The sequence below is a fragment of the Zonotrichia leucophrys genome, chromosome 9 (assembly GCF_028769735.1).
Source record: "Zonotrichia leucophrys gambelii isolate GWCS_2022_RI chromosome 9, RI_Zleu_2.0, whole genome shotgun sequence".
Lineage (NCBI taxonomy): Eukaryota > Metazoa > Chordata > Aves > Passeriformes > Passerellidae > Zonotrichia > Zonotrichia leucophrys.
Genome location: NC_088179.1, coordinates 16604872 through 16620538, shown reverse-complemented (window position 1 = coordinate 16620538; position 15667 = coordinate 16604872). Strand labels below are relative to the sequence as shown.

The 15667-nt window shown below is 41.1% G+C and overlaps 1 protein-coding gene across 1 annotated transcript; it reads left to right on the top strand.

Moving 5' to 3' along the window:
* The first annotated feature begins 1134 nt into the window (after positions 1–1134).
* On the top strand, positions 1135–14058 carry LOC135451555 (cytochrome P450 2J4-like). The gene is made up of 9 exons (XM_064720896.1): positions 1135–1305; positions 2300–2462; positions 3235–3384; positions 5190–5350; positions 7798–7974; positions 10455–10596; positions 12344–12531; positions 12696–12837; positions 13503–14058. The coding sequence occupies exons 1-9, from the start codon at positions 1135–1137 to the stop codon at positions 13679–13681; spliced, it is 1473 nt and encodes a 490-aa protein (XP_064576966.1). The 3' UTR covers positions 13682–14058.
* The last annotated feature ends 1609 nt before the right edge of the window (positions 14059–15667 follow it).

Genomic DNA, 15667 nt, shown 5'->3' with positions numbered 1-15667 from the left:
CAATTTTGAGAGGGAAGCATTTCAGTCTGGATCTGTAAGAGGGGACTGCAATGGTCATGGTCATGTGGTGCCCAGAACCCCTCTTGTGAGGTTTCCATGTCTGATTTCAGCCAGTGAACTCCCCTGGTGCTGTGTTTGTGGTTCCTGCCAGTGCTGCGGCTTGGCAAAGAGCCTTGGCTACAGACTCTGTTTTCAAGTTACCAAGAATCCACACTCATGTCATGACTAGTTCTTGCTGAGGCCCTTCATTCTGGCAGTAGCTCAAGATCCCTACTAGGTTTTTCCCATGTTTTAAATTTTTTTTCTTTTAAATCTGTATATTTAACACTAGAGGTACTTTCTCCATTAATATGCATTATTTTTCTCACATACTTTCTGATGATTTCTCAAATCATAAAGGATACCCACTCTATGTCAAGACTGAGTGGGGAAATGCAGAAGCAGATAAAACCCTCTGTGAGTTTTCCTAGTGCTAACATGTTAGGGAAAAAAGTGAGATCATACATTAATCCAGTTATGTCTTCAATTGCATTCAAGAGTGTAACAAATTTTGCTTTTTGTATTAAGCATTAGATAGTTGTATATGTATCTTAAGATAAATGTGGGCTTTTAACTTCTATCAGCCTTGCCATTACTAGATATAACATGTACATGGAATATATACAAACCAATTTAAAAACTCCAAGATTTAATATCCACTTACATTTGCCTGCTTAATTTGTATGTATGGCTATTACTTTTCTAAAAGCATTCCTGGAGTATTTGTAGGAGCACATACCATTCAAAATTGGCTCAGAAAAACTAGATAGGGAATTTATGTGCATCTCCATTGCCTGGAAAATCTTGGCCCTAGTATTTTAAGATACTGTTCCTACAAATCCTGTGATCTATATTGAATAAGTATAATCTGGATAAGAAGAAGAAGAAGGGTGTGCATCTATTAATATGCTGAAGCATGAGAATGTAATGAGTGGAACAAAAAGGAGTGGTTGATAATAAAGAGGTAGGGTTGGAGGCGGGCAATATTTATTATGTGAATTCAAGCTCTTATGAAAAAACTGGTTTAGCAACCAACCTTAATAGCTTCAAAAGACAATTTTGAATAAAGGCAAGCTGGTATAGGCAGACTCTAAAATGTTGAGCATAAGTGAAGCTCTTGTGGCAGTGGCTGTATTTCTTCTAATTACGCAGTTTTTCAAGTTGCAGCGAGTGCGGAGACGGTTTCCTCCTGGACCAGTCCCTCTCCCAGTCCTTGGGACACTGATACAGCTGAACTTTCAGTTTAATCGTGATCTTCTCATGCAGGTACTTATTTTCAGGTACTCCTAATTGTCTAAAAGTCTTTGTGATTTCTCCTTTCTCATGTTGCTTGCTATGTGAAAACATTCTCTCCCAGAACCTCATTGCTGGTACTGTAACTGTTAACTGGCCACTGTGATATCACACTTTGTTTGGTTCAGAACTGCTGGTTTGGTTTGCAAAATAAGAAAAAGATATTGCAGTGTAAAGTAGTTTGTCAAGCTAAGAAACCTGGTATTGGAATTTCTGAATGTGTGAAAGTCATTCTGGTGTTTAAAGCTATCCCTTTTAAACACTGATTTTCACTGAAATTCGTGTGAAGCTTGATATCTTTCTATCACCTTTTGCCACTAAATTATACGAATTCCTGTGAAAATTGGTATAATTTAGAATTAAATATCTTTAGGGATTATATATCAGATTTGGAGTTAGGGAAAAAAATACTTTAAAAAAATTACTTTCACAGCATGGATTTGTAGCTTTCTGAGCACTGGCACTCTCTGGCTTGAGCAGTAAATAAATACTTCCCTGCACTCTGTGTATATCAGCTTGTTCGTATTGACAAGATCAAAAACTGATGGGAGGAAAGAAGAAAGTCCAGTCTCTAAGCTAATTACTCCTCTGACAGTTCTGTGTTCTTTTGTGCTACTTGTACAGATGATAGAAACCCTCTTGAAATAAATTAATAAATAGAAAATACCCTTAAGCCCATTAATGAGTGTGAAATGAGCCTTGGCTTATATACAGTAATAAAAAATACTTAATGCTTCTTGACATAGGCATGTGGCTCTGAAAAGTGGGAATACATGGGTGTTTCCAACAGTGAATGTTGGAAAAGTCATTCATGCTTTCTCAGTGATAATTGTAGTCTGGTGGGAAAGATGGAAAGCATCACTCCACCTTAGGGCTGGTCCTGTAATCAGTGCAAGAACAGGTTCATCCTCTGATTGCAATATGTGGGATTTCATCTGTGCTTTCCTGGCTTCTGTCCCATCTCTAGCTGGCAAAAATTCATGGCAACATCTTCACTTTATGGTTTGGATGGGCCCCAGTGGTTATACTGAATGGATTTCAAGCAGTGAAGGATGGTATGACCACACACCCTGAAGATGTTTCTGGCAGGCTGGTGTCCCCTTTCTTCAGAGCAATGGCCAAAGGAAAAGGTGAGAATTTCCAGGCATAAACAGTGCATCTTGACAAATTGCAGTATCTTTTGTAACTTGTGACCACCTTCAGAGGTAGCACAGAGGCAGGGTTTGTCCGTGAGGAATGACCACTGGGTGAGCTGCAAGGTACAGAGAGGAAATAGCTTTTTGAGAGTAGCAGGAGGAAAATACTAGCAAGAGGAAAAGGATTCATAATATCTTCTATGGAATGCTCACTGGGGCAGATTCAGAGGTGATGAGATAGATGAGACAATGGTAAATTGTGTTGCAGGGAAATGGAGGAAAAGCAGGACACAACCCAATTCTTTGTCCCGGACAAATTGCCTCCTACTATGACATTTTCCATGAAGAGTGAGTTTGACAGTGGGATCTTCTTCCCATTCCCCTCCTTTGGAGAATATTTTCTTGCTGGCACAGTTGCACCTAGAAATTCAGTGTGCTTCTGTTTCAGCCCCATGATTCAGGTGAGCTTCAGGCATAGCAGAAAGTGTGAGACAAGCACTGCAAAGAGCACTAGAGAAGCAGCTGAGATATCCTGAGATATCTGATTGTCTGGGATCAAACTTAATCCTGCAAGTCATCTTAGACCCAGCTGAGTTTGCCTATTTCATCCCTACCAAAATGATTACAGGTCACAGCTGTTCCTTAGTGCCTTTGTGTTCACGGGCAAGGCAACAGTTTATGTTCTCTGGCTTAGTAAATCCTTTGATGTAGTCTTTGTCTATGATTAATATTAGCATGATAAGGAGCTCTTCCTTTAATGATGCAGGAATTATGTTGGCAACTGGCCACACCTGGAAGCAGCAGAGGAGGTTTGCTCTGAGGACTTTACGCAACCTTGGTCTGGGGAAAAGAGGTCTGGAGTACCGAGTGCAAGAAGAAGCTCACTACCTGGTAGACTTCTTTGCAAGTATGAAAGGTATTTCTGCAATCAATATCAATACATTTTTGCCATTATTCTGATGTCTTTAGCGTATGAACTGAGGGCAGCTTTTGTTCCACAAGGGAGTGTGCAGGGTCTTACACTGTCTGTGTGGAATGGACTGAAAATGCAAAGCCACCAGTCCATCTTGTGTTTTCAAGGAGACTATTCTTGCTCAAAATTATTTATAAAACTACTAAAATTGAGAATAAAAACTGGAGCTTATTGATTATTTACATTATAGAGCACCCTAAGTAGAAAGGGATCTCTGAAGATCATCTAGCCTAACCCCTACTCAAAGAAGGGTCAATCTGAGCAGGTTTCTTACGGCGGAGTTGTAAATATCTGCAGCAATGGAGACTTTACCACCTTTCTGTGTAACCAGTTTCAATGTTCAGTGAGAGTTATAGTAAAAACATTTCTTGTGTTTACATAGAATTTAATGTACTTATATTTTTCCTGTTGCCCCACTTGATACCACTGAGAAGAGTTTGGTTCTCTGTTCTTTATATCCCTCCACCATGTATTTATACATATTTAGATATCTCCCTATGTCTTCCCTTCTCCAGACTAAATAATCCATTTCTCTCAGCCTCTCTCATGCCAGATGCTTCAATTCCTTAATTGTCCTTGCGGCCCTTTGCTCAACTTTTTCTAATACACTGATGTCCCTCATACTGGGGAGTCCAGAGCTGTGCCCAGAACTTCAGCTGGGTCTTGCCAGTGCTGATCAGAGGGGAAGGATCACCTCCCTTGGCCTGCCACCAATTCATTTCCTAATGCAGCCCAGGATGATGTTGGCCTTTGCCTCAAGGGCACATTTTTGGCTCTTTTATGGTGCTGATGCATAGAGAGACAAAATCAATGCTGATGAATTAAGTCCTGTAATGCCATTTGCACACACTCTGTAAAGCACTGACTAGAATCTTGTCTTCATTACAATATTCTACCCTGATCAACCCAGTTAGGATCATGTGAGTAGGATTTCCCAATACTGATCATTATGCAAGTGCAAAATAAATCAGGACATGCTGTGGCTAGTGTTGTATAAATTAAAAATAATTAGATTGAGCCCAATCCCATGGTTTAACAGCTAGGAGAGATTGAGATGTAACCATGTGTGCAAGGAAAAAACACCACAACAGTAAGTTACTAACCAGAATTGTGCCTTGGGTGTTGGGCAGTTGCATCAATACACACACAAATAGAGTTTTTTATGGCCATATATTCCATAATCAAAAAATAGTTTTCTTGGGATTAGGTTTCAAATAACTGCTTTAAAATTAGTTATTATACTGTTAACACAATTGGTTAAAAGGAGTTTACAACATTTTATCTTACTGGAGATTGTCTCTAGCAAGGTCAGACAAAACACAGTAGCCTTGCATGCCTTTGTGTCCTTGCTGAAAAAAGCAGTCGCTCTTCCTGCCCTTCTACCCTTAGGTTCCCTTTGTCCATAGTGTTCTCAGTGATTCCCAGGCTTGAAACATATTTTGATTTTGCCAGAAAGCAAATTTGCATAGATTTTTTTTTTTCCTTTACCTCTAAATTTGCTCTTTCATGTGATGCAATATTTTACACATCTGGCATTTTTTTAGAGTGCCACACATTCCTGGGCTTACAGGATTGCAAAATGGTTGTGAGGAATCAGTTCAATACTACAGTTTTGAAAAAATATTGCTGCTTCTCTGTGAAATGTAATGCCTTCTTGAAAGTTATGTGGGGAACTTAGAGGATTCTCACATTTCACTAAAGCAGGAAACATTAACAGTGGCATTTATTATTTATTATTATGGTTGCAGGGAAACCTGTGAATCCTGCTTTCCCTCTTGTCCATTCTGTCTCCAATGTGATTTGTGCTGTTGTGTTTGGACATCGTTTCTCCAGAGAGGATGAGGCCTTTCATGATCTGATCAAAGCTACAGAACATCTCTTCAAGTTTGGGGGCAGCTTTATTCATCATGTAAGTGAATGATCTGTTGTATTTTTCTGAGCAAGACAGAGAGTGAGAAATGCAGATTCGAGAGCTATCAGGCAAAGTTTTAGAATGGGTGAGTGAGGCCCCATGTAGTTTTACTGGGCAGTGAACTCTCTCACAGTGGGATGGTGAAGCTCCACATGCCAGCCTCAGGCATTTGTGTTCATTCTCCTGTCTTTGAGTACTGTGACAGTTTGCCCCTAAATCTTTGCAATAGGGCACAGGTTCATGGACTGCTCCTGGGTCATGTTTGTTACTTGGTTTCTCAACCCCTGCACACCACAGGTTCCTGCGTTGGACATCATGATTCCTAAATATTAAACATCAGGTCTGAAAGTCTGACTCATGTGCCAAGTTAAGACACTGGTTTTTATACAGTTAACGGAGAGAGGAATGAGTCAAATACCAAAGTATTTTGCCTGTGGCTACTTGTGGCTACTTATCTCCATTTCTCCTGGAAGACACAGACTTGAAGACTTCCCAGAGAAATTCTCCTCCTTTGCCCTGAGTGAGGAGCAGCTCCAGGCACAGGCAGCAGAAGGCAGAAAATGCTAAGAGAGCAAATATAACTGCAAGCTTGGCAATCAAACAATCTGGGAGTCAGTGATCCCTCTGACACTAGATGCTTACTTTGCACAAAAGTAATTAAAATTTTCCTGGGAGTTCTGGTTCTGGTTCCCCTGCTGAAGTTTTCCCATACATTTTATGAGTACCTTTTTAATGTAGAATACATAAACAATTCCTGGAATACAGATGTCTCTCCATATTCCATGGAACATTCTTCTCACTGAGTTATGCTCAAGTTCCCTTTTGTTTAGTTTAGCTTTGGTCCTGTAAGTTGAGTGTAGTGGTGCCAGGTGACACCTGCTTTTAGGACAGAGAACATACCTCCTTTTCTTCTCTGCTTCCCATCCTGGCTGTGATTTGATTTAGTGCAGTGAATAAGATACTGTTGGGGAAATAAGAACAGGAGTTCAAACCATTCCAGAGGGATGGCCACCATCTCCACACCTCCCAGATGTGTTGAGTACACAATACTATGCAAAAAAGAGGATATTGCTGCATCCACATCCCCATTTCTTATGTGGATCTCATGCTGTCAGGCACTGACAGGGGGACACTGGGGATTGGGCCCCTCCATAAATGGAGCAGGAGTTTTGGCAGGAACCCAGGAAGGTGGATGGATGCAGTTCCTGTCTTGAACAGACAGCTAAATTCCACTTACAGTTAGAGTGCCATAGTGGGAGAGAGGGCAGACATTTGAGAGTAGGAATGCTTGTAATCTTGGCAACTTTATGTGATTAGTCAGACCACAGTTGTGTCTAAGGCTTCTGAACACATTTTGCAAATATAAAAATACCAGAGATGGACCTAACCAAAAAGGATATGAAGTTCTAAGTGAATTTACCAAGGACTGGACAAGTACTTTTTTTGGTGATAAGGCAATCAATAATGGATAATTGGATGTCTGACAATAAGAACTGATTTCCCAAGAAGATACAAGTACAGTCTATCTAATTCAACCACACTCCAGGGAACACCTAATAGTGTGCTTTCTGTAGTGTGATTAAAAGAGTATGAGAAGAGCTCAGCAAAATGAAGGCTGAGAAAGGATAAAAATTTTGCTGTTAAATAAACAATGGAATTATATTTTGAGAGAAAAAGAACTATTAAGAGAATGTTGTATCTTGAAGATACAAGAATAGACAGATTACCCAGGCATAAATGTAGGCTGGAAACCAGAATTAACTTTCTAACTATCAGAATAGGTCAAAATCAGCTATTTCTTAGGCCAGATTTTCCCAAATGGTAAAACAGAAGGGAAAAAAAATAATCTAGTTGTGCCAGCTAATCCTCTTTCTCTTTCTAGAGGAGAGTACTCAAAATTGTCAGGTAGCTGTTCCTTAGCTTTTCTGAGTTCCAGATATTTGAAATTTCATGGAGGAACCTTGAGAAGTCGATTGGTAGAGAGTACTTTGGGCATTAGCCAGCCTGTAAAGCAGCCACTGGGAGCCAGTCCTTGCTTTGGCAAGCAACCTGGTGAGGAGTTTCCAACTTTTGCTTCTCCCTTCCCGGTATTCTCCACTGGAGGGCAGGAGCTCACTTTTGAAATGCCTGAATGCAGTTCATAGCAATTGAAGATATGAATAACTGCATAGGTGAATACCATTCATTCTAGTTACAGTAATTCTAATTCAGCTTGTGATTGAGCTGAAAGCCTGTGGAACTCTGAAGCTTACCATCAAAACTAGAAATTATACAGTTTACTTTTCACAGCTTGAAAGACCAAGCACAGTCTTTGTCAGGATATTTGGCTGATGAGACCCTAATCCTAAGCTAACATGAACGTTACCTCTCTTCGTAGCAGGCCTCCCTAGTGCATTTTCTCGTGATAGAGACTTTGCAGGACCTCTTGTGTGTCACTCCCACAGCTCTATGAAATCTTCCCCTGGCTGATGAGCCGCCTCCCTGGGCCTCACAAGAAAGCCTTGGCTTGTTATGATGTCCTGAGCAACTTTACACGGAGAGAGATCCGAATGCACACAGAGCGTGGGGCACCAGAGGAGCTGCAGGATTTCATTGACTTCTACCTGGATCACATTGAAAAAGTAAGTTTTTTCTGCCCCATCATACAGTCATAGGGCAAAAGGTCAACAGGGACCATTGAATCTTCACAACCAGTCTGAATCATCACAATCTCTTGCCTGTCTAGATTTGGTAATGTGAATCCAATAACCAGGATCTTCCTAAATCCTTTCTGATCATTGATATGCCACAGCACCTTGCAATCCTTTCATTAAATGGCAGGTTAATACACTGCATTTTTTTTTCATTGGCACAAATTTTAAAATGATTGAAGGTATTTGGAAGACAGAGTGGGATGCTCTGGTTACAATATTTTCGGTTTGCCAAGAGAATTTGCAAGAGGTCAGCTGGATTTTGAGAACATTTTATGGAGAAATAACCTAGGAGTCAGCAGTGTTAGTGAAGTGTCACCAGGGTCAGTGAAGTGTCAACCAGACAAAGGAACTGGGACAAATAAGGGCATTTTGGTCAGGCAGGCAGAGTAGAGGTAGATAGGAATCTGTAGGAGATGACAAGATCTCTCCCTTTTCTAGACCGTACCAGGATCACTTTGCATGAATCTCTTGGGTACTGGATCCCAGCCCTGATTCCTGGACTGTCAGTTGCCCTTCCCCTCTGTGACCCCTACCTCCACTTAAATCTCTTTTCCTTTCTCCTCTCCTCTGCTGTGTCAGGATATTTACCTCTTCCTGTTCTGCTTGGTGGCAGGAAGGAAAAGGAGAAAGAGGACGGAGTGGCAAGATGAGACTGGTCCTACTTGGGTGTGGCAAGGCAAGAGTGGCCCAGAGAGCCGAGGGCCCTGGGAAGTGGGCAGTGACTCTTGTTCCTGGTGGCAGTGCTGTCCTGCAGGGACAGCCAGTGTCCCTTTCACCACTCTCATGTGCTGGTAGCAGCAACAGAGGCAGCCACAACCTGTTGGGTTGCAGCACTCACCTACCTCCCCCTGATAATTATTTATTGATCAATTCCCACATCAGCTGCTATATTCTTATGTATGGTGTGCATGTCAGCCTAAATGGCTTCTAGCTCCTTGAATCCTCTTGTTTTAACTTTTTTATATCAGCACAGTAACACACCTGGCCTTCCAAAGCATTTGACTGTTTCTAAAGCTTTTCATTGCTGCTCTAGGAATTTACGAGACTTGAACATCAGTGTGCCAGAAATTGTTTCAGTGAGCTCTTCTGGGACTCTGCTGGGTGGAAATCATCCAAGTTTGTTTATTAAAAAAATTGAACTGTCTCTAATAGGTGAACAGGGGCAATAAAAAAAGATTAGATGATATTACAGCAGGGAGAAGCATCTCTCCTTCTTTTCAATTGCTCCCCTGGCAAGAGAAATGTTCAACACCCTTGAGCAAAACCTCCGTAAATATAGACAATGAATTCCCCCAAACCATAGCTGTGTTTATTTATAATTTCAGTGTATACCTACACATTCTCACACTCCTAATTGAAAACTCTAAAACCCCATGTCCGGTTTTCGGCTGTTTGAAGGGCCTGGAAAGGCCCGGAGTGGCCTTGGGGCAGCCCGCGTATCAAAGGACGAGAAGAGGCTTCAGTTCTTCAGTTCTTCTTTTGGTTTTTATGTTTATTAAATGTTTATCTAAAAGATTTTCTTTCGGCCCGACAGAGGTCTGCTCAGCAGCCAGCCATGAGCACACTGTGTAGCCCTCCGGACAGTCACCTATCTTTATACCCATGGTTACGTGTACAATATTTATCATTTTTCCCCAATCCTTTTTATTTTTATTATCCGGAGCACTTTCAGTAATGACCAATCCCAAAGTGCCACCATCATCACAGAAGATGGAGGAGAAGAAGAAGAAGAAGAAGGACAGGACACGCCCCAATTCCTCCATCTTACTTCTCTAAACCCCCCTGTACATAAATCCTAAACCCTGTGTCTCACCCTCTAATTAACTAATCCCTTCACCATTCACCCCGGTGAAGTCCTCCTATCCTCATACAGGTGTCGTCTCCCGTGTAGGATCAAAGTCCAGCCACCAGACACTTCTGGCAACATTCCAGGACTCCCGAGCCCCCCAAGGGTGGTCTCGGTGGCTCGGCACCTCAGTCCTGGGGTGCTGAGATCCCACAACCCCAGAGCAGCTGTACATGAGTCATTGTGCCCTTGTGTAGAAGAAACCTGAATGCCACAGGTTAAGAACTTTATTCAGCCCAGTGTTTACTGTCTGGCCACTGTATTGCTTGGTAGAACAACTGAGTGATGGACTGTGACATGAAGCCAATAATCTTGATTTTTTTTTTAAACATGATTTAGCTTTCTCACTAAGACTGGACCAAACATGGCTTGTCTGTTTGTGAAAGGTTAATTTTTGTGTTGATAGACATCTGTGGTGTCTAATGTTCCTTAGCAGTCTTTCTATATTGTCCTATAAGGAGAAGACACTGCAGCTTGGAACTAGTTATGAAATCACATTTAATCCAATTCTGTTTTTTCTAACTTTCACATATAAGCCTCTAACTTTTCTTATCATTTGCAGTCCAAAGATGAACCCAGGTCAACATACAATGAAGACAACATGGTTTATTCTATAAATGACCTTTTCTTGGGTGGATCAGAGACATCAAGCACTACATTGAACTGGGGCCTTCTCTATATGGTGGCAAATCCAGACATCCAAGGTGAATAGATAAGCCCATCACAGATATCTCCCATGCAATAGAAAAAACAATTTCCCTATCATTCTCATGGATCAGAGATTATTCCTAGATCCTGGTATGTGTCTAGTGGCACATGTACCTTTTTGTACTTGTAGGTCTGCCCTAGGCAGCATCGGTAGATCCAGGGATTAAATTAACTCTGTGATGCTTTTGAGTTTCTTGTAACAGAAATTATTCTAGTCAGGAGTGGAAACAGATGGCTCCTCTGTTACCTCTATGTGTATTTAAGAAATTTGCTTTTAAGTCTAGTTCTAAAATAACTACCAATCCCTTTAATAGAGCACTGAATGAAAACCAAAGGAAGAAACATGTCTTATGCTGGATAACCAAAATCTCACAGTTACCTTGCAGAATATGTGCAACTCCCAGAGGAGAACAGGATTTTAAATGGATGAAAGAGATGAAGATAAGAAAAACTTGGTCAATTTGTAGCTGTCAGACAAGAAATTCTGCTTAATCTCATGTTATCACATGTTTTGTTATCACTTACTCTAATTAAGGTTATGAAAGCACTGACTCACCTGTATAATTTTATTTAGCTAAATATTGCACATATTTGGGAAAGCACAGCATGTGCAGAGTGATTCTTCCTGAGCTTCTTGAGAAATACATTGCATCAGGACTCAGAATGAGCTGACACCAGTAGGTTTGTCCTCATTTAATTAATTGGTGCCTTCTTTTTGAACCCATTCATACTTTCCCTGTGTTGACATCCAATGACAGTATTCCACCATAAGGAGAAATTTGGCCTTTTGCCTCCTTCCTGAATCAGGAATAGAAACGTGTGTTTATATGATGCAGTGACTAATTACTTCAAACTACCTGGATTCTCAAGTTCTTCTGCAAGATAGTTCTTCATAGAGGAAAGTTAACTTAAAAATATTTTTGAATATACATTTTAAATTCTGTAAGGTGCTTAAATCTCTGTTGTCACTTTAATGAAGGACTGCTGGCAGTCACAGGGCATGCTTGATGTGAATGGGCACAGACTGATCAATGCAGAATGGACTTCCCTGTGTATTACTGTTGCTTCAAAAAGCCTGAAAAAAGACAGGGTCATTTATTAAAAATCTAAGGTATTTTTATTAGGTGTGTACTGCCTCTCTTGAAGTTTATAAATCAAAGGTTTTATTTTTGTTAATGCCCCCAAGACTCCCATGCAATAAGTAATTTAAAACATGCTGTTCTTGATTAAAAGGCAGATGCCAAGCAATAGATCAATTTTTTAAAATAGTACTTGGACCTTGTTCTAATTGGCATTGCTTCACTTAACAGACACCCTGCATAAGAACCATGTCCTTTTAACAGGAATTAGGCTTTTAAGGCTCAGACTCACCTGGCATAAATTTCAGAGAGCTGTGAGCTTAATGTTCTAACTGCCTGCAGGTGTTTGAGGCACCTAGGCAAAACAAAACCCAATGATAAATCTGTTATCTCTTGGATTTGTGGTAGTAAGGCAACATTTAGTTTTAAATTTTTGAGCAACAAATGTCTTTTCTTAATCTATGATCAAATAAGTTCATACCCAGAAGCAGAGCTCTCATATGTCTAAGCTGTTGGAACATTCTGCTACTTTATTTTTCTTCATAAGAAGTTATTTACTTTTCTAAATTAATTGTGATGTTGTTCTATGTTGAAAATGCCTTCAAAAATGAAATCACTGAAAATACTTGATATGTTGTTCTGCCTGAAACAATATTTTCCCCAGAGAAGGTGCAGAAGGAGCTGGATGCTGTTCTGGGTCCCTCCAAGGAAATCTGCTATGAGGATCGGAGAGAGCTGCCCTACACCAACGCCGTGATTCATGAGATCCAACGCTTCAGCAACATCATTTCAGTGGGCATGCCCAGGGTGTGTGTGAGGGACACAACCTTGCTTGGCTTTCCCCTCAAAAAGGTACAGACACAGCTTCTCACTGGCTACAGACTTTTCCTGCATCATGGTGTGGATTGAAATCTGTTTGTGCCAGGGCATTCTCCTCAACAGAAGGGGGGCTGGATGCCTTTGGGTCATGGTCTGAATGTCAACAAGGAACAGAATGAATGTTTTTCTCCTTTCAGGGCACCATAGTTCTTCCAAATATTGCTTCATCTTTGTATGACCCAGAGCACTGGGAAACACCTCGACAGTTCAACCCTGGTCACTTCTTGGATAAGGATGGAAACTTTGTGGCCCAAGAAGCCTTTTTACCATTCTCCATAGGTAAGTGGGCTACAGCACAATCATCAACAGTTTGGATTGGGGCTGTAGAATGGAGATGTCTATTAAAAACCTACTGCTTGTCTATTTTAAACCTTTCTGTGGAAAACAAAAGTGCTTAAATGAACATGATTATTTTCAGTAATATGTGTTCCACAGAACAAAAAATAACATGGAAAATCAGAGGTGTCCTGACAAACATATATATCTAACTTGCCCTATTTTTGGAAGAACATTCTCTGCTAATGATTGTGGCTATTGATTTTGGGCACTCATTTTGTAACAGACATATGTATGGAAAGCACTTTCAAGCAGTCCTCTTGATTCCTTATGCATTCAACACTAGAACATGGCATCTCCCAGGAAAAGCAGGTCCTTATTCTTCATTTACATGGTGGAATGAATTCCTTTAAAGCTGTCAGTCAAATGAAGATGAGGCTTTTGAGGTAATTGAAGGGAGCAGAAGGGTTACATGGATAAAATTCTTTGAAGCTGCAGATAAAATTCTTTGAAGGAAGAAGTACACGAAGCTTTGTGTCATTGCTTGCACTAAGTCCAACAGAAATTCTGGGCTTGGCAAAAATACCTTTGCACTGTATGAGGATGAAAACAGATGCTGTTGGGGTCAGGTTTGTTTTACTCAGTGTCCTTTCCTGTTCCCTCTGCAGGGCACCGGGTGTGTTTGGGGGAGCACCTGGCCAGGACCGAGCTGTTCATTTTCTTTGCCAGCCTGCTGCGGGCGTTCACCTTCCGCCTGCCCGAGGGAGTGAGCCGGCTCAGCACGGAGCCCGTCATGGGGGGCACTCTGCAGCCCCAGCCCTACAGGCTCTGTGCCATCCCACGCTAGGCTGGACATGGGCAGGGTCACAGACCTGCTAGGAAACATCTTTTTGATTTTTCTGAACGTATTTCTTGAGACCATATAATCCTTTTTGTATTGGATTTGAATTTCTAGTTCAAAAGCCACCTTTTGTCTACAGTAGGTAATTTTATTTAGACCCTGTTACCTGCTCATGAAGGTGATCTTTTTTTGTGGTAAAAATTCTTTTGATCTATAAGACCCCATCATTCTCAGCCATAAAGGCATCTTGCAGTTGCTGTCTGGCCTGGCAAGTACAAATCTGTGAGCAAATGACAAAATTGACTGCCAGACACCAAAAATTAATTCATTATTTCTGATAATGCATTAATTCATTCTACTGTTTCCAAAAGCAAATTGGGAAAACACACTTGGAAAAATCCGCCTCTTGATGTCACTATCATCAATAGTAACATTTCAGTCAACTTTTTGTTGATGGTCACTAATAAAAGATATGAAGGAAAAATTAACAACTGATTTTATTTATAGATGACTTACATCTTACTGAGAATTTCTAGATTTGATGCAGCAGAATATGTGTAAGGCATCTTTAAACCTGGCAGAGAATACCTGAGGCCAGCAGTGAAAAGGTGCAACTGAAACCTGGTGAAGAGTGAAGATACAGAGAGAAGATTTCTTTTGGGGCACACACTTTCAGCATTTTAAAAGTCTGACAAGTCAGTTTTTGGAGTCTTTTCTAACAGAGCAATTATTTACTCCCATGCCTGACTCCTTTTAGGATCAGCAATGGGCAGCTGCTACACCAGGTGCAAGGAACTTCCCAAGGGACAGTTTGGGTGAGGAACCTGCTTTGGTTTGAGATGATGGTAAATTGAAAAATGTTCATGGAAAATGCCAAAGATACTTTTTAAACCCCTCAGCAGCTCAGCTTCCTGAAGCCACAAAGGGTTGCCATATACACAAATACTAGTAAAACACAATTAAAAAGTCTATAATTAGCAGAAAGAAAAAAATTGGTTCCTAGTTAGGTATTTATATTGTTTGGGAAAGTCTTGTAAAGCATAAGTGAACTTGTCCTTCATGAATGTTCCTGTTTCTGAGAGAGAGGACAGGACAGCTGAACAGATGATCATCTGTTAAATCAGTTATCACTCCATGTCATCCACTGTGTGATTGAGATTGGTTTGGGCAGTTCACCATGAATCACAGTTTTAGATTTGTCTCATTATTTCTAATTCAACGGCTGATGGAACACAGCATCAAAATAGTAACCACTTGATATTTAGCTGTTATTAAATTAAATGGCAGGATAGCACTAGTGAAATATGGAAGATCACATCCTGACATTTTACGTGACAGAAAACTGTGCCCTGGTAGAAACTGATGTCAAAGTCTGTGTGGATTTGCATGTGTGCATGGGGAGATAAGGCAAAGCTGAAACCACTGTGATTTGGGGATGTTGGAGCTGTCATTGCTGCTTAGAAATGAAGTTGGAAACATCAGTAGCATTACAAGCATTAACATCTCTGCTTTGTGGTGCTGTCACCCCTGATGGCCACGTGCTTCCCCAGATATCCTTCCAAAAGGGAAGCTCATAAAGGAGCCTGGGCTGGAATCATGGCCAGGAGAGCCCTTATGCAGCTGGAGCAGGTTGAGTTGCCTGAACCCAAGGGAATGGCACAACCCAGAACCAGGGGCAGGAGCACCACTCGTGCAGGTGTGTGAGAGGAGAAATGCAGAGCACCCTGCACCTCATACTGGGCAGGTTATTGGTGCCTGCCTGTGACAGGAACTGCTCAGGGGTGGTTTCTGTTCCATTGTGCAGAAATGTCCAAGGAATGAGAGCCCAGCACGTGAGCCATGGCAGCAGCAGGATGTCAGAGGGAGGCTCACAGCACCAAGATGGGAGAGCTGGGCTTTGCAGAGCCTTTGCATTTCTGTTCCTGACTGATCTATTTTAGAAGTGAGTCACTTTAGCTCATCTTCTAATAAAGCCTGGTCTTTTTGAGCTTC

Excerpts from the sequence above, each read along its gene's own strand:
- LOC135451555 (XM_064720896.1), top strand. The coding sequence starts at position 1,135 with ATGTTGAGCATAAGTGAAGCTCTTGTGGCAGTGGCTGTATTTCTTCTA. Across the intron at positions 2,463-3,234 it reads AGCAATGGCCAAAGGAAAAG|GAATTATGTTGGCAACTGGC; the intron begins GTGAGAATTTCC and ends TTAATGATGCAG. Across the intron at positions 12,838-13,502 it reads CTTTTTACCATTCTCCATAG|GGCACCGGGTGTGTTTGGGG; the intron begins GTAAGTGGGCTA and ends TTCCCTCTGCAG.